Source organism: Rhopilema esculentum, chromosome 3, assembly GCF_057945365.1.
Source record: "Rhopilema esculentum isolate cy_ngs chromosome 3, ASM5794536v1, whole genome shotgun sequence".
Lineage (NCBI taxonomy): Eukaryota > Metazoa > Cnidaria > Scyphozoa > Rhizostomeae > Rhizostomatidae > Rhopilema > Rhopilema esculentum.
The window spans coordinates 6,816,295-6,834,253 of record NC_142817.1 but is presented as its reverse complement, the minus strand read 5'-3'; the positions used below and the strand labels follow the sequence as shown (position 1 = coordinate 6,834,253).

Below are 17,959 nucleotides of genomic sequence, written 5' to 3'. Positions count from 1 at the left end.
AGAAGTACTAGGTGATCAAACTTTTAGAATTAAGCTCTTTTAAATTTTAAAATGCAATATACAGAGCATTTATAACATTACTTTCAAGAAATAAGTGTCAAAAGCATCAACTCTTCAAAAAAGAGATTTTTCTTAAAAACATAACTCTTTTTACTTAAAGGGTAATTAAAGGCAATTACTCAGCATTTTTCATTTTAATCAAACATACATAAGCATTATGACGAAATTGATGCTTTCCGGACATTGTCCTAAAACATGGTCACGTGACAGTTTAATGACCATATTTTTCAATTTATTCTTTAGAATACTCACAGACACCCAATGGCAGCATGTTTATGAAGAGGGTTATAGTTTTGCAAAGATTTCTTTGTGGTATGACACTGTGATTTCGAAACTGACCTTTGCACGTGTGTTCCTGCTGCTCAAAATGATACTTCCTGTTATATGTTCCTGTAGGTAAATGAGCGTTTTTTAGTAAAAAAGAGCCAGGCCTAAACATTTTATTCCGCTTCCCCACGCCCGTCCCCTTATACGTCCTAATGCCACCACTGCAAACATCAGCATAACAGATTTCCTCATACAGGCATAGGTCTTGAGGCAAAGAGACGAAAAATGGCATATTTTGTATTTTAGACAGGAGTTTCTAACAGTAACTGACTTTTTAACTCTTTGTCCTTTTCAAAATTTGTCACATCCACTTTTTTTTCAGAATTTATCCACTTTTCAGTCTCTTCGTTTACGTCACTGTCAGCTTTCTTGAAACACCTTATTGCCATAAGGGACAAGCAGGCTAGCAGCAGAGGAGTTCCAGCAACAAAAAAGAATGCCCTGTAGTCTTTAGTTTGATCAACTATAAAGCCTATGAAAATAAAAAAGCGAATTTTTCTCAATACATCATACTAGACTATCTGCATAAAAGTTTACGTAAGCTTAAATGCCAAATGACACTCTTCATTGAAACCAGGCCCTTAGACAACTAAACTGGTTTGGGGGAGGGGTATGGGTAGAAATATAGCTCTTTCTTTACCTGCCTTACGAAATACTGTCAGATCAAGCTGCGTTTACAAGATCTTCAAACACAATCTTCGCAAATTATTGGGGGCATGGCCCCCTTAACCCCCACTGGATACACGGGCCTGATTGAAACACCTTCGTTACTTTAACATCTTAGTGCTAGCCGTTTCCAACACTAATGCTAAGCACAAAAAGCTTGAATTTTTTAGGGCTTTCATTTTCCCTTGTACATGACGTTGATAAGCACAAAATTGGAAATCGGGGATAAAATTGTTAGTAAGTAGCTTAATTAATTAGAAAGCTAGCTAGTGCTGGGAAGTAAGAGAGTTAGATTTTAAGTAAGTTAGCTAGTACGTTGGTTTTTCTGTTATTTATTTACCAGGTAGTTTAATAGGCGAGTTAGTTAGCTGAATAGCTAATTGTTATTTTGGTAGTCAGTTAGTTACTCAGTTAGTTAGTTAGTTAGTTAGCTAGTTAGTTAGTTAGTTAGTTAGTTAGTTAGCTAGTTAGTTAGTTGGTTAGTTAGCTAGTTAGTTAGTTAGTTAGTTAGTTAGTTAGTTAATTAATTAGTTAGTTAGTTAGTTAGTTAGTTAGTTAATTAATTAGTTAGTTAGTTAGTTAGTTAATTAATTAGTTAGTTAGTTAGTTAGTTAGTTAGCTAGTTAGTTGGTTAGTTAGTTAGCTAGTTAGTTAGTTGGTTAGTTAGCTAGTTAGTTAGTTAGTTAGTTAGTTAGTTAGTTAGTTAATTAATTAGTTAGTTAGTTAATTAATTAGTTAGTTAGTTAGTTAGTTAGTTAGCTAGTTAGTTGGTTAGTTAGTTGGTTAGTTAGTTAGTTGGTTAGTTAGTTAGTAAGTTAGTTAGTTAGTTAGTTAGTTAATTAATTAGTTAGTTAGTTAGTTAGTTAGTTAGTTAGTTAGTTAGTTAATTAATTAATTAGTTAGTTAGTTAGTTAGTTAGTTAATTAATTAGTTAGTTAGTTAGTTAGTTAATTAATTAGTTAGTTAGTTAGTTAGTTAGTTAGCTAGTTAGTTGGTTAGTTAGTTGGTTAGTTAGTTAGTTAGTTAGTTAGTTAATTAATTAGTTAGTTAGTTAGTTAGTTAGTTAATTAATTAGTTAGTTAGTTAGTTAGTTAGTTAATTAATTAGTTAGTTAGTTAGTTAGTTAGCTAGTTAGTTGGTTAGTTAGTTGGTTAGTTAGTTAGTTGGTTAGTTAGTTAGTAAGTTAGTTAGTTAGTTAGTTAGTTAATTAATTAGTTAGTTAGTTAGTTAGTTAGTTAGTTAGTTAGTTAGTTAGTTAGTTAATTAATTAGTTAGTTAGTTAGTTAGTTAGTTAGTTAGCTAGTTAGTTGGTTAGTTAGTTGGTTAGTTAGTTAGTTAGTTGGTTAGTTAGTTAGTTTAGTAAGTTAGTTAGTTAGTTAGCTAGTTAGTTAGTTAGTTAGTTAATTAATTAGTTAGTTAGTTAGTTAGTTTATCTTCTTACTTCTCTTTTAATCTAATATTTGATACTAGTTCTTTTGTCTAATGTCCACAGCCTCCTTGATTCTGATAATACTCGGATGAGGCATATACTTTTGAACTGAATGCAGCACACGAAAATTTATCGAAGTGTTTTATGTCTGTTTGGGTGGTGCAATGCTTTTAATATTGAGAAATTAGCATTGAGAATTAGCCAATTGGATATGTAACAATAGATCTACCGTGTTGTCCAGCCAATGGGAAATTTAAATGGCCAGCGAAATAAAACGGGACATGATGCTTTGAAGGTAGAGGCTAAATATATGATCACCTTTCAGCCCGATACCCGAGATGTCTCAGTGGTTGGGTGTCGGGCTAAAAAGTATTATACGTCAATCCCATGAAGAAATAAGAAATATGCACTTACCTAAGAGTGGGGGTCCGAGTAAAGCAGGAGCTGCAATGGCGCTGATTACCAAAGAATATGCCTCTGGAAACACATCTAGGCCGACTATATAACGGAGTGCAATGGGGACTGAAGCTTGAACCTGTCCGTCTAGAAACGAATACAGCCATATGTATGCTATTAACTGTGTTTGACTTGTCAAAAATGAACTGACACATGAAACCAAGCCAGCAGCAAGTAATGCCAGTTGGTAGTATTTGAATTTATTCTGCACGAAAATATCCAATACACAACCACAGGACAGACGGCCAAAGGCGTTGCCAATGGTACTAAAAACTGGAAACTGCTTTGATACTTCGTTCGGGACACCTAATTCCATCGCAAACTGTACCTAGAAAATTGATTGTTGATAATATCAATTTGAGAATCGAGCTTGAATTTGTTCAGTTACAACGAACTGTTATCAGCCATGAATACCCTATTTGATTTATTAAACACCCTCTCTGTAATAAACACCCTTCTCAAATAAACGCCCTATATAAAACAGAATTTGTTAAATAAAAATCCATCCTCAAATAAACGCCCAGCGTCGTTTTTATAAGCAATGTCGAAAAAAGGCATCACCTAAAATTACTTCAATGTAGGGCATTGCCCTAGTGGAATGATGATTTAGATGATAAAAATATCACGTTTCAAAAGGAAAACAAGCCGTGTCATGCTTGCTGTGACGTCATAAGAAGTCGTGTCACAAGAAGTTGTGATGACACATCTTGTGACGACAATGAGGAAAATGGTCCAAAAAAAGCAGAGAGAGAATTTTTAAGAATTAATTTGGTTTTTCCCAAGCATTAACTTTAGCAAGTTTTTTTAATGAATAGTACACTCATTTCCTCTCATTAACAACTCATCAAAAAGAAGATGACAAATTGTTTAGAACAATTCAAAGGACTCTCCTATTTGTGTGATTCGTTGTTATCAACTCCTACACAAAACATCCATGTTGGCAGACAGTAAAAGTTCCCATATTAAGTTTCCGTCCATATTCAGAGAAATTATGAATGAGTTGTACAGTATCAGGGATTGTTTCTCATTAGTAATTCGAGACTCTAGAGAAAGCACTGATTGTCTTTTCTTTTTGACATAAATTTTGCCAAATGTTGATCAAATTCCAGTCTCAGGTCAATGGTATTCCCTAATTACTTAACGTTGACAACATCAATAGATACATTTCCAATCTCGAGACCTATACTATCATTCGTTGTCACACCGAATAACACAACTTGAAATTTTGATGGATTTGCGAACACTTGATTTGCTTTGAACCAAGAAATCGCTTCTTCTTCAGGTTTAAAGCCACATCACAAGAATAAATTGTATTTTCATCAGCAAAGTTATACAACTCCGAATGCTCGACGATGTAGATAAGATTGTCGAGGAAAATATTTAACAGCAAGGGCCCAAGCAGAGAGCCTTGGAGGACACCAGTTTCTCTTTGTACCCAATCACAATATGTTGAGCAAATCTTTATTCTCTGCTATTTATCTATGAGGCAATTTGCTATTAACCTGAGACACTATAGACCAAAACCATACACTTTTTACTTGGCAATAGGTAAATCATGTTGATCTTTACTTAAACATGTATTCCCTGATTCCATTCCTGTATTCTTAAATTTTACGTCCTAGTAACAGCAGTTTTACGTCCTCACTTTGTTAATTTCAGTAGTGTTATCACCGTACACTATATTTAAACGATATTTAATTTCATCCAATTTAATATCTTCATTCTGGAAACAATCTTTTCGTGGTACAGAATTAAAAAATGGCTTTGAAAAAGCAAACATTTTGAAACATGTTACTAAAGGATTTTGTCTGACACTCTTCAGAGAACAAAACTTCAAAACATAGATCGAAAACCCTGCGCTAGATAATATATTAACCCAGTTGTGGATCGAAATAGGCCAGTCAGAAACGCGAGCACATGACTGTTGACGAAACGTTACCAATGAAGTCCTGAGGTGAACAACCCTTTTTGTCTACACAGTGGTGACATCTAGACAATTTGGCATTTTTATGGTAGTTTTTGAATCATTATCTTTGATACCACAACATCAATATAATACTTCTTCAAAAGATAAGGCCATCCGCGGCGCCAACCGGCCACGGGGTGCATATTGAATGCATATTGTATTGCTTGAATGCATTACCTGATGCACACTCGAAACACTGAGCGAGAATCCAGCTATAACATTGGCCACAAGAAAGATCAAGAAATGCTTGTTTTTCAGTGCACGATAATATGTATCGAGTCCTTTGTCTTTAGTTACGCTCACTGTCCTTGTTTCGTAATTTGTAGGAAAATATGCCAATGAAGAAATAAGACATGTAAAGAACAGTATTGTCCCAAGTATTCGAAGTGTTGTGTTCAGCCCAAAATTGTCCAGCAACATTATGACTAGGTATGTCAAGGCAACCTGCGCCAATCCTGATCCACCAGTCAAAATGCCTAAAAGGTAAGTCAAATAACAATGTCATTGCCCGCTTTTGCAAAGTTCATTCTTGTACAGCAATATTTACAGACATGAAAAGATTCTCTTATATATATTATAAGCAAGAGTCATGGCAAAAAATGAGGCAATAAGGAGGTATGGCATCAACGCAGGGGCGTCACTCGAGGGGGTATGGGGGGCCCCAACCACGAAATCCTAAAACTGCTATCGGTCAACATCTTTTAGAGAACCCAGATTCTGCAAAACTCTATAATGACGACATGTTTCGGACAATTAGCAGAGCCCGGTCGTCCTTCCATCTAGCAGTTTTGGAGTCGATCTACATAAAAACGAAAAAGCCGCCATTGTGTAGACAGAAGGAGTTCGCTTTCTCTCTTGGACTCCATTGGTAATTTTTCTTTAGGCTCGCGGCACTGATTGGTCAACTATACCGGTCTTGTGCTTGCGTTTTTCTGATTGGCCTATTTCGATCCACAACTGGGTATATATTTTTCATCTTGTTCTTTCGGAACCTTATACTGACGTTTTGTGCTCTGAGGAGTGTCAGACGAAAAAGCTTTTAGTATGTCGTAAAATGTTTGCTTTTTTCAAAGCCATTATAAATATATATAAAAAATAAAAATGAGCGTCGGTACAAAGTTTTGAATGCGCAGTGTATGCACAGTTGGCAACTTTTACCCTTTTGATAAAGGGTGTCGATGTCGACTTTGGGGTCCTTTCTCTCTTTGTGAATCCCCACCTTGAAAGTCACAGTTTTCCTCTCCATATGTTTCTTCTCTAAGAGCTAGAGTTTTCCTCTCCATATGATTTTATCTAAGTAATCAAGAAAATCAACAAAACTGATTTCTCTAAGACGTTCGTTGCTTCAATGTTTAGTCGAAAGAAACTAACAACTCCTACAAATCTCAGCGCGTTTCAAAGATATGGTGAATTTTTTAGGCACCTGCGATCGGAGAAAAATAACTCACAGCGCTGACTTACAGCTAAAATTTAACTGTACCCAAGAGAGAAAAAAATTGAATGGTGTATCCTGTTGTTTAGAATGCATTGAGCATATTCTGTCTACGCAAAATTGAAATGATAGAATGACTGATAATACATTTAGAAAACTACAGTATGAGTACAAAGAGGAAATAATGTTCAAAATAGCTCTAAAAGTGGAACAAAATTCATTTGAACTCTTCGTCCGATGCTTAATAATGAAAGCAAGTGAAATTATTTCCAATCGAAAGCCCGGTTTACACTACAAAAAGCTACCCGGGTTCAACCTGTGTTGAGTTCACCCAGGGTAAACTCTCTTCAATTTGTATTCTAAACGGAAAGTGGGTCTAAACTTGGTTTCCAAACGTAATTGTGCGTCAGCCCGGATGGAGTCAACTGCCAACTCTGATTCTTTTTTGAATAATTTTGAAAGGTTTTCTGCCTAACGTTACGTTTCTTTTCACTTACATTTTTTACCTCCCCTTCCTTTCTCTTTCTGCTTTCTCTAATTGTTTCTACCGATTTCCTTCTAATTTCTTCAGCATTTTCCATTTCTGCTGTTTGTTTTTCTTTAACTTGCTGGGATGCTGCTTGCTGATCAGCAATTGCTGTATCAAAATGCTCCCTTATCTTGCAAGGAGAACATGTTTTTCTGTGTGCTCAGGATTAATTCCATTTGCACTTTCTTCTCTTCTATTTTTGGACTTTTTGTTGGTGAAAATATTCTGGAAGCCATCTCTCACTGCTTTTAAGATACTCCAAATTTTGGCCTTTCTACCTGCGAAAAATTATCCAATTTTTCTCCACCCATCGCTTCTTGGCCTACCAGGACACTTCGAAATTTCCCGGTACGCCCTTGCTTCGAGTTATATTTTTCAAAAAACTTGTTAACTTTCGAAAGGCAATTATTAATATTCGCACAGAACTAAAATTGATTACAACCATCAATTGAACTCTCGAAAGAACGTTTGCATAAAAAGTTCGCCGTGGTTATTGTTTCGGCGTCATAGATTTTACAGCTTAGTAAGCTTCACCATTAAATTAAGAAAAACTGTATCAATGATGTATCAAATTTCCACCAGTTTTTTGCCAATTCCTCATGATTGTACAATTTATTGAACAGTTTTCCGATATCTTCAAAAAAGCCCAAGATCTATGATTAACCAAGACTTATGACTAACGCAAATTAGTTTCTTCACTTATGACTAATGCGAATTATTTCAAATGCCTGATATCGAATAGCTGAGAGGGTTCTCACTTTTGAAGCATTAACTGAGTACAATCCTATGTTCTTTCCATTCAGAATGGTTGTATCTGGATAAGATTATCAATGCGTTGGCAGTTGGGTATGGGAACGTTCACATATTACCTAATCAAAGATGGAGGGAGAGGGTTCACACAAATTTTTACGGTCATAATGATCAATAAATGATGCAAATTAGATGATAATTTAGGGGCAAGAGGATTTTTCCAATATTGCTTATATTTTGTTATGTAATTTGTGCATGTTCCTTTCTTGAATGATAATGCTCTTTCCAGGGCCTATTTTAGTGTGCAGTATTACATACTTTGTGCAATATTAATTTTAAAAAGTGTAGGGTTGATTTCCAAAATGTGCAGTATTGAATTTTGGGATTTTTGAAAATGTCTTTTTGCGGTTATCCCAGATTCCTGCTTTGTTCAAAAAATATGAATTTTCCTCGTCAGTTCAATATATAGTTCATGTATTATCGTATAACCATCGGAAAGACTCTTTTATCAAAACTTAAAACAGAGCGAAATTCCCAGAACCAAAAACAAAACATCTCCTGTAAATGTCAGCAAATAAATTTCGTAATTTGATCCTGTCGAAGATAAAACATTCAGTAATCAGTTATCAGATGTCCTATGGTGCTCTGAGCATCTAGCAAAAGCTCACTTAACATAACTAAAATAAAGATAAAGAGCATAATAAAACTTTTTAGTTAATAGATCACCTTTCTTCAAACAGGCCCAACAACCTCTGTAATGTATCGGTCGTAAAAGTCGGTATAACGCTAGAGTTCATGTCAATGGCGTGAGATTTAAGACAGAGTCATGCAGTTTGAAAAATTATGACCGTGACTCTTTCCTTAACGACTTGCGTAGTATTGACTGGGAGATGGCTATGTCATGTAGATCGGATGACCCTAATAGGATGGCTAGCATTCCTACGATCTCTTTCTCGCTGTCTTGGATGTGCATGCCCCGTGGAAAAAAAGGACCGCTAAGACGGGGCATGCACATGTACCATGGATTTCTCCAAGCATCAAGAATTTGATGTGCGAAAGAGACCGTATTGAGAGACGGGCTGAGAAAGATCCAGCACTTTGGCTAAGATATAAGCAGCTTCGAAACCAGAGGCGGGTTGGCGTTAAAATTGCAGGGTGGTTAGAAAACTCAAGGGCCCGGTTTAGGGCGTGGCGGGAAAATTGAGCCACATCCACTGAAAATGTGGCTTAGAATACGATTGATTCAATAAAATTGATAATAAAGAAATACGCTAAACAGCAGCAGTATATCGACTTTAATTCGTAAATGCGGACCCAATTGGATCCATACCTTTCCTCTCGTGTAAACAGGCTTTAAAATCCAACGTAGAGTTAAGAATCAAGATCAAAACTTACTTAAATTCTCAGAGTTTCAACTCTTTTCGAAGAAGGCAAATGAATCAGCAAATTGGCCAATGACTTGCTCGTAATCAAGTGGAAAGTTTTCTTTTCTTTTGAAATTATCAGTAGCGCTGAATAATCTTTCAAAGGAAACTTGGGTGCAGCTAAGTGTCATCAAGCATTTATACGCGTTGAAGAGGGAAGGGTATGCTGCTAGGTGCATGTTGTATTCACTAATTTTTTTATAAAAGCCAGTAAACATAGGTTCAGGCTGACTGTTCATAATTTTCGCAAAAATCCGAGGGTGGATTGTCCTTAATTTGTTCTTAAATCAATAGGGTGTAAGCAGTGCGATTGCTGGCTTTTTCGTTCTTGGGAGGTGTTCAGGCATTATTTGCCAACAAAGTGAGTGAGACAGCCTTCATTTGACGACAAGATTGAATATGCATCGAAAAGCAACCACACATGGCTAAAAATCCTTGTTTTGGGATAAAATGTTGTTCAAAAATGCATTAAACAGTAACTCAGCCTTAACTTGTTCCTAATTTGATCTCAACTTTTGACCAGTTTTGATGCTCATATTCTTATAAAATTGTTATATATGATAAAATATATAAATATATAAAAAAATAAAAATGAGCGTCGGTACAAAGTTTTGAATGCGCAGGGTATGCACAGTTGGCAAGCTTTTACCCTTTTGAGAAAGGGTGTCGATGTCGACTTTGGGGTCCTTTCTCTCTTTGTGAACCCCCACCTTGGAAAGTCACAGTTTTCCTCTCCATATGTTTCTTCTCTAAGAGCTTGCTCCTTGAGATCATCTGTTTCAGGATCTGCTGGTAGCAATTTGCAAATGCCAGCAATTCTGACATTCTATGAACTTGAACTCTTGAAAAAAGGCCCTTATTGCCCTTTTGCTTCATCTTTGTGTCAACAAATCGTCTTAGCATTGTTAAATCCTGATGCAGATCTCTGTAACCAGATGATAGTGACGACCCCTTGTCATCTCTCTTCTGAATTTCCTGTTTTGAATTTTACGTTATTTTCATTTACTGAAGCCCTCCTCCCAATAATTGCAGCCTAAGCTTATATCCTGTATAACAGTGTACTAAGTGGAAATATATACAATGAGCAGCCGCCCAACGCCCCCCCCCCTCAAAATGAATTTCGTTCCCACAGCACTGTCTCTGACAGTCAGATACCTTGGGCATCAGAGCCACATAAATTAGAGAGCGGAAATAGAAGATAAGAGTACGCTCATTCGCTTCTCTGCTTGGCATTCTGTTTACGCGCTCGAAATTTTGTGGCTCTGGGACCCAGGGTACACGTAAGATTGAACACATGGCTGAAATAACGGAAACCAGGGTTTGGGTGGTTTGAAGCGCATGTATTGGACTTAAATCGCAATATCATCAGTCTAGGGCATTAAGTATTTGAAATAAAGTTAAAAAATTTTCGCCAACGCGGAAAGGCCCGTAAATTTTTTGTACACAGGGCCCGGGTGGCGATCGCTACTTTGCCACCCGGGTCAGACCGCCCCTGCTTGAAGGATGTTTGTGTGTAGTGACTTTACATCTAGCGTGACCAACCACCAGGTCAGTGGGATGCTAGTGTGCATATCGAAATTATTTTTAAAGTTGAGTTGGACCTTTTATATTTCTTTACTATAGGCCTATGATCAGGGTTAGAGGAGATGTTTTCCTAGAAGAACCACAACATGACAAGGGTCTAAAGCAGATTTTCAAAAGTGGTCAAAGCAAAAATGTGACGTCTTAGAACCAAAAACAACGAAAATTATTATTATTTAACAATAATACAACTTTAAACCCTACATAGTTTTTATTTGCCTTTATGGCTTTTCAACTTCTGTCAAGGCAAAATTTATTTCGCAGGGCAAAAATGTAGCCATACTCCCCACCCAACAAAAAGTATGAAGTGACGCCCCTATATCAAAGGGAATTCGAAGGATCCAACGTTAGAGAGAGGTATCAGATGGGGAGAACATCAGTGTATAGCGGGGTTAGGGGTTGAAATTATAGAAGAACATAATTTATTCTAAATAGAACTTTTATAGAACATCAAAACCTGGACATCGATAGCATCTTTCTAAGATTTTGTTCTTACCTGATTTTGCCGTTCTATCACGAGAAACTGAACCGCTCTATCACGCGAAACAGAAACTGCACAGATGTAAAGGGTTGGCAAACAAGTACTCAGTATCACTGAAGCAATTAAAAAGATTTGTTTCAAGGGGTCAAAAAGGTTGAGGTTTTGAAGAAAAGTACCTAAAATTGTGCAAGCGTCAATTTACTTAAAGATGGCCATGAAATTACACAGACCATGATTTGATTTATGATTCTTGCACGTCCTCTAACGAAAAAGAAAGTCTCCTCCATAGCAGCATCTTCGCCCCCGTAAATTTGTACAGTAACAAACGATCAATTTAATTCACTGCTTTTTTATTATCTGTAAAAGATCACTGGAAGTGTTATATCACAGTTGCACAGTTGTTGTAGGAGTGAAGATTTTTATGCAAGGCACCATCTCTCTCTAAACACTTCATCCGTTACTACGGATAGATGGAGAAATAAAGTAAGATTATCAGGCAAAACCCAAGAGATAGAAACAGTTATGCTTGGTTATTGTCCTGAAAAGTGCCGCTTTTAGTATACATAGAAACCAAAGGGGTTATGACCGAGCCTTGTTGCGCTCCACAATTTTTCCTAAGATTTCTGAGATTCATTTAACTGATTTTCCTTTGTTGGGAAACCGGCCATGCTTTCGTACGAAGCACACACATGAACACCCTAGTTAGGTGAGAATCAATATAGCTCGCCTCGTTTTGAAGTTCGTTACAACCGCGAAATACATCGTAGAATGTTCTAGTGCCTAAGTATTTATGACGTAACAGGCACCGCGTAGCAAGTGGGTCTGGGGGGCTTTGGCCCTTTCTTTTCGCAAAAATACCAAAAATTAAGTAACAAACTACCAGTAAAGCCTCTTTTTATACGGTTTTAGCCCTCCCCTCCTGTTTTTAGACCCCCCACCTCTCTCAAGGCTCCGCGGTACCTGCGTAATACTGAATTCAAAACATGTTCTTGAAAATTCCCTAAGAGCCCCTAAGAGCGCTTTAGCTAAGCATTAAAAATGTTTCAATTGATTTAAAACGTGTCGAGTCTACAGTACTTTAGGCAACGCGGAGCGTTGAAAAAAGTGGGGGTTTAAAAAAGTGCAGGGCTAAAACCGAATAGAAAGAGGCTTTAATGGTGGTTCACTTCTTAATATTTTGCCTTTTTTTGTATTTTTCGCTAGACAACCACCCCCCCCCCCCTCCCCCCATTTGCTCCGCGATGCCTGTACTTTGCATTTCTGTGAGTTTTAGCCCTACTGGAAGTCCTTCTAGACACAGGGCAAAATACTGGGAATTCCCCGCAAATCTTGCCAAATTTTTAATCATTAAATACATTTTCACTAGCACGAAATTTTTGATCTTGCACTCCGTAAATGGTTGCCCGTCTCAGTTTTTCTTCTTGAAGCCCCAGATACCTCCGCTACGCCACTGTAAGTAGCACAAAGGATATAAAACATAAATGATATAATTTATAGTCTCACCGAAGGCAACTGACATTCGTTTGTCAAAGTATGTCGATACTGCAACGTTTCCAGCCATCAACATAACGCAGCAAGCCAATCCAAATGGGACACTAAAGGTGATGAACATTTCATTGAGGTTTGTCGCATATGATGTCACAAACAAGGAGGCGCCAAGTGGGAATGCCGCAGCTATGGTGCTTGCTCGTAAGCCATATCTCTTGATAACCAAGCCCGCTAGCCATGCAAGTATGAATTGCAGAAACACTGGAATGGAGCTCACCCATGCTAGAATAAAATGATTCTATATAAGGGACATTAAAACTTCTACCATCAACATGAACAGGGGGAGGGGGGGAGAGATAAGTCTTATAAGACGAAGAAAAAGCTATTCTTGTACTATAAACTGCCGCTAATATACAAGCCTCTACTATGGATCAACCATTAAGCCGCTAAAACATGTCAATGCCAAGGGGACAATGATCGAGTCTAGTTGAACTCCACAATGCCTTCTTTTGTACCCGGTGGGCACAGTCAGTTGGTGCAATGTATATCGTGTGTCTTCCTGAAAGTATAAACTGGACCCCTATCTCTGATTCTGGGTTTAGTAAAATGTACCTTATTCTGCGACTTTGCCAAAATTGTGAAACTAATTTCACTGATTAGCAGGAATTTTTTATACCGATTCATGTGAGAACCATTCTGTTTCTTAATCTTATGTCCAGGCAAGTTAAAAAGCAGAGTTCACTTAATTTGATTTTAATAACAGTCCCTTATGTTTCTTAATATGTATTAACAAAATCAGACAGCTGTAAACTATAGCTGAAACATATTGCTTACTTCACAACATTGTGTTAAATGTTTTTATGAAGACATGACAAAGCTGTGTTCCTGCCATGAGTACATGCAAGCAGTAAATGGTCTTTAAACAGAGACTTAAATTTCTTATCTAGGATAAGAACAACATACAAGGCTAGATGCTAAATTTGTTGTACTTCAATATAATTTCTGCCCTTTTGTGTTTCCTCTGACTGATTAAAAAAACAATCCTATTTTCAAAACTCTATGTCCCAGAATTCTAGTTTTCAGACCACCCTTTCTCAGAGTTTTTTGGAACTCCATGTAATACGTTTGACCAACTGACTGAGCCCGCTGGGCTTCTGGAACGTAAACGCGCTGATTCTTACATCATAGCTTCCACAAATGCTGCATAGATGCGACTGGGGCACAGGCTACTACATCATAGATATATACCTGTCGAGCAGCGCTTTTGATTTCAGCATTGAGGGCTTTTAGAATTTTTTCATAAGTGTAAAGTTCCGCAAATTTGCTTTGCGTCATGAACTGAAAGAGGCCTACTCGTAATTGTTTTCGAAGTGGAGGCGGCCCCAGAACTCAAATGCATCCAAATCCAACATTTCCACTTGCATTTTTAAGGTTCCATCTTTTTATTCCCAAATTGATCCTACGATAACCACCTTCTCTTATCATATCCCTTTAATAATAATGCCTTTTGGTAATTTTAAGAAGGGCAACCCTTTCAATTTCAAAGTTGATTTTTAAATATTGAACTGAATATGAATTTCCGTGAAAATCACGAGCAAACAGCAAATGTGCAGGACAGTCCACACTGGTCATTGTGATGTTTTGTCTTAAGAGTTTGCGTATGTTAAATGGTGGTTCAAGTATTAAAAAATCACATTTCTAATCATTTGTTATCTATTTGACTCAGTATAAACATATCACTCAGGGAAAGACTTAGGCGGCAAAAAATTGGAGGTGGGGGGGGGGGGGGTTTGCTAACGATTGGAATTTTGTGCCACACCCTTCTGGTTCCTGGAAAAGATGAAAACGCCAACCTTGAGAAATTAGTTTTTAACTTTAAGATAAAGAAGATAAGAAGATAAATAAAGCAAGTTTTATACTCCACCTCGTTACTACCGACTACCAAAAGTTTTTTTACTGAATCGAAGCAACATTAACCGAAGGACACAAAAATTTATGGGGGGGGGGGATGTCGCACGCCCAAAAATATCGAGCAAATCTTATCTACAGAATATAAAAGATCAGCCCATGTTTTGCCTCCCAGAAGACTGCACATTTCAGAGTATTAAATCACATGCCACAACAAGACGCTATAGAGTAAACATTGCGGATTGTACTGTCAAGCTCACATTACTTCGAGCAACGAAAAATGACAAAAACAATAGTCCTAAACAAAGCAAAGTAGTTAAACGTTTCTCATTTCCATCACTGTACTGTCAAATGTCTTCCACTTTCAAAAATCAATATATTTTCAGAATACAGTAATTTTGTTACAAGAACAAAGCTTCAGTCGACTCCAGCTTCCTAATGCTCTAGGAAATTCCAATACTCGTTGTTTATAAAGAGCTTCTTAAAACTAAAAAGCTTCTTAATTGCACCTTTCAGTATCCTAAATAAGCATTTTCATGCTAGGGACTTTTCCAATAGAAATTTCAGAGTTAGAAAAACATCACGGCTCAACGACTGGCCGGAAGAAGGTTGTAGAAACGAAGAGAAATTGAATTGAGGAAGGTGACAAAATTTTGAAAATTGTGGAAGTTGAAAAAATTCTACTGCCTTTGGTTATCAGAATATAGGCATTAAAAATGAATAAAATCAAAATAAATTCCAAAACCCTCCTGCTTTTTCAATACAAGTATGGTTACAGAAATGTTTTGCACTATAAATTATGGTCATTAACTTTCTGTAATGTATATAATTGAATCATGGCACGCTTTTGTTATCAATCGATACATGAATTTTATTTTACATCTGTCTCTAAAGATATCTATAGTTTAAATCAAGCTACAAATTTCTAGAACAGTTTGGAATTTCTAGGAGACAACAGAGTTGCCAGGACAGGGGATCGTGACAAATTGAGTAACGTTCTCTAACCACGCCCATTTTAAACCCCTAAGGTTTTATAGTAAGATTTTCTTGGCCTGAGGAAGGTTGACAACTTTTCTGGACTTTAGGAAACCTGTTTTGGAGGGTTTCAGCAGTGTGAAACAAAGACAGTTGTCAACGCTTTTATCGTGTTCAAATGCTCGTGATATTTCGTTTTAGAGATTTGCTTACACTCTTCTGCTGTGCTCAGATGGAGGAAGTACGGGCAACGCCGTTTATAGTCACTCCGCTTAACATCGCATTTCTGGTTACAATCATATAAAATTTTGATCCAAATATGCAAAACTACTCAATTTAGCTCCGTTTAAAGCCACGAGTATTCAAGCAACTTTTGGTACGACTTAACCGGAGTCTACTGTATATATATATTAAAATTTAATATTATTATTATCATTCGCTGTGTCTAAATTGTTATGCCAGCAAGCCAATCAATTTGGCTGTTTTTCCGAGTTTTTGTCTTTTTTAAAATTCAATTGTTTCTTAATTGTTTGCTTCCAGCACTAGAATTTCTTAATTGTTCCATTTGATTGCCCAGTACTTGTTTTTAGCGCGTTCCATATCAATATGATAATTTGCGTACAGCCTGAATTTCGAAAATCGCCGAAACGTTAAAACGACCTAAGCTCCGTAAAACGCTCTCAACATTTCACTGAACATCGCTCAACATTTGTACAGTGATGTTTAGTGATGATTAGTGATGTTGAATTGGGGTGTTAAAACGCTCTCAACAATTCGACTCAACATTCGTTGAGCGGTGAACTTCGGACTCTCAGAGATCCAAGACAAGTTTGGAAGATGAACTTCGGATACTCTTTTGCTTAACAGTAGCTGCCTGATGATTTCCAAAGGTCAGGATATTGGTCTTGCAACTTGCTTTGAATTGCTTTCTCATCCGATTTGTTTTCACTGCCAACTGTTTCCAAGCGTTCGTCGTGGTGTGCCATTGCGATTTATAAAATTCAACTTCTCTCAACCTCTTGATTTGATCTGAGATCTTGACGCGTTGAAGCCTTTATTTGGCGCGCAAAATCCAAGTCTAGTGCGCTTGCACCGACTGAACATTGTTGTATGGGGTGTTAAAACGCTCTAAACATCTCTCAACAACAACTTTGCGATAGAAATGTTGAGTCGACCCGCTGAACATTTTTGAATCTGTTCAAACTACATCCAACATCGCTGAAACGGGTGTTAAAACGCTCTCAACATTTGAACTCCATAAATGTTGAGCGATGTTCAGTGAAATGTTGAGAGCGTTTTAACGGGGCTTTACGCAAAAATCGTATTATGTTACCTGTTTTCTCTTTAGTTTCTTTGAACTCTGTTAAAAGGTAATTATAGATGATGCCGAAATTGTAGAGAACGCCAAATGAGCTGAAACATATCAACGTTGATGATGCCAATGTTACCCAAGCCCATGCAGAATCACGAGCTTGAACTTTTCGGTTCCAAAATACCCCAATGCACTGCATTCTCAAATCTTCACGCCTCGATCAAATGGACTTTCTATTTTTCTCTATTTTATCTCGTCACAACAGCAGCCTTTTGATTACGCGAGGCGAGAACACGAAACGAATGCCATGTATCACGGCAAAAAGCAACACATTTTTCCTTGATCGCCTTGTAATTTCGTTAAATCAGTATTTGTAACCTGTTAAGCCATAAATGTACAATTTGGTCCAGTTTGTCTAGCAGTGTTTGCTTGCAAGGTTTCTGTCCCGATTGACAGAATGTTACTCAAAAGAACGGACCGTTTTGCGTGCCACCTTAGATGATATATTCTCCCACATGCTGTGATCAGCCCCAGTCCGAATTCATGGTTCACGCCATTTAACAAACTCCCCCTGATTGTACTGTACAGCATTCTACAGACTCGGAAAGCATTGTCTTCTCTCATAACCAGCAATTTGAGGAACCCATTACCAGGGCCTAAAATAAGCGTGGATCTGACACACTTTGTGGAGTTGTAAATTAAAATTGTGGACCTGTAATTGTAGAAAGTGTGGATCTGTAAATAATGCATGTGCTTAAAAGTGCAACATAAAATACCAATCGCAGCGCCTAAGAAAGAAATGGGAACATTTTTTCAATTCGAATTGAATGCCCAATCCCAGCCTTATGTATTGCATTCACTTTTTATAAGAAAATTGCGATAAGAAATAAACAATGGACAATAAAGAAGAATTAAGAAACTTCAGAGCTCCAAGCTTCAGTACATGCGGAGAAGAATCAATTGCGCTTTATGATATTGTTGTGTGTTATTTTGAAGTAAGATGGACTCTGTATACAGCTTTGACTTCAAGACATCATCTCAATTTAGTTTGCTTTTATGATTTGCTTCAAAAAGGACACTGAGCCTGAAGACAAAGACCGATATTATGATTTCCTGTCCGTAATGTATTCTGGGGTTTATGTGATATCTTTCAGTAGATTTCAGAAAAAGCTATA

General features: G+C 37.1%; 1 protein-coding gene across 1 annotated transcript; it reads right to left on the bottom strand.

Moving 5' to 3' along the window:
- Positions 1-57: 57 nt before the first annotated feature.
- Positions 58-17,301, bottom strand: LOC135692418 (monocarboxylate transporter 12). The gene is made up of 5 exons (XM_065210533.2): positions 16,806-17,301; positions 12,605-12,871; positions 5,082-5,380; positions 2,897-3,266; positions 58-859 (listed from the first exon to the last, which is right to left on the bottom strand). Exons 1-5 carry the CDS (start codon positions 16,981-16,983, stop codon positions 630-632), a joined length of 1,344 nt encoding a protein of 447 aa, XP_065066605.2. The 5' UTR covers positions 16,984-17,301; the 3' UTR covers positions 58-629.
- Between the last annotated feature and the right edge of the window lie 658 nt (positions 17,302-17,959).

Bases quoted from the DNA above. Each gene is read 5' to 3' on its own strand.
- LOC135692418 (XM_065210533.2), bottom strand. From the start codon at position 16,983: ATGCAGTGCATTGGGGTATTTTGGAACCGAAAAGTTCAAGCTCGTGAT. The intron at 12,872-16,805 runs GTAACATAATAC...ATTTTATTCTAG, and splicing joins AGAAACTAAAGAGAAAACAG to CATGGGTGAGCTCCATTCCA. The intron at 3,267-5,081 runs GTAATGCATTCA...TCAATTTTCTAG, and splicing joins GTGTTTCGAGTGTGCATCAG to GTACAGTTTGCGATGGAATT.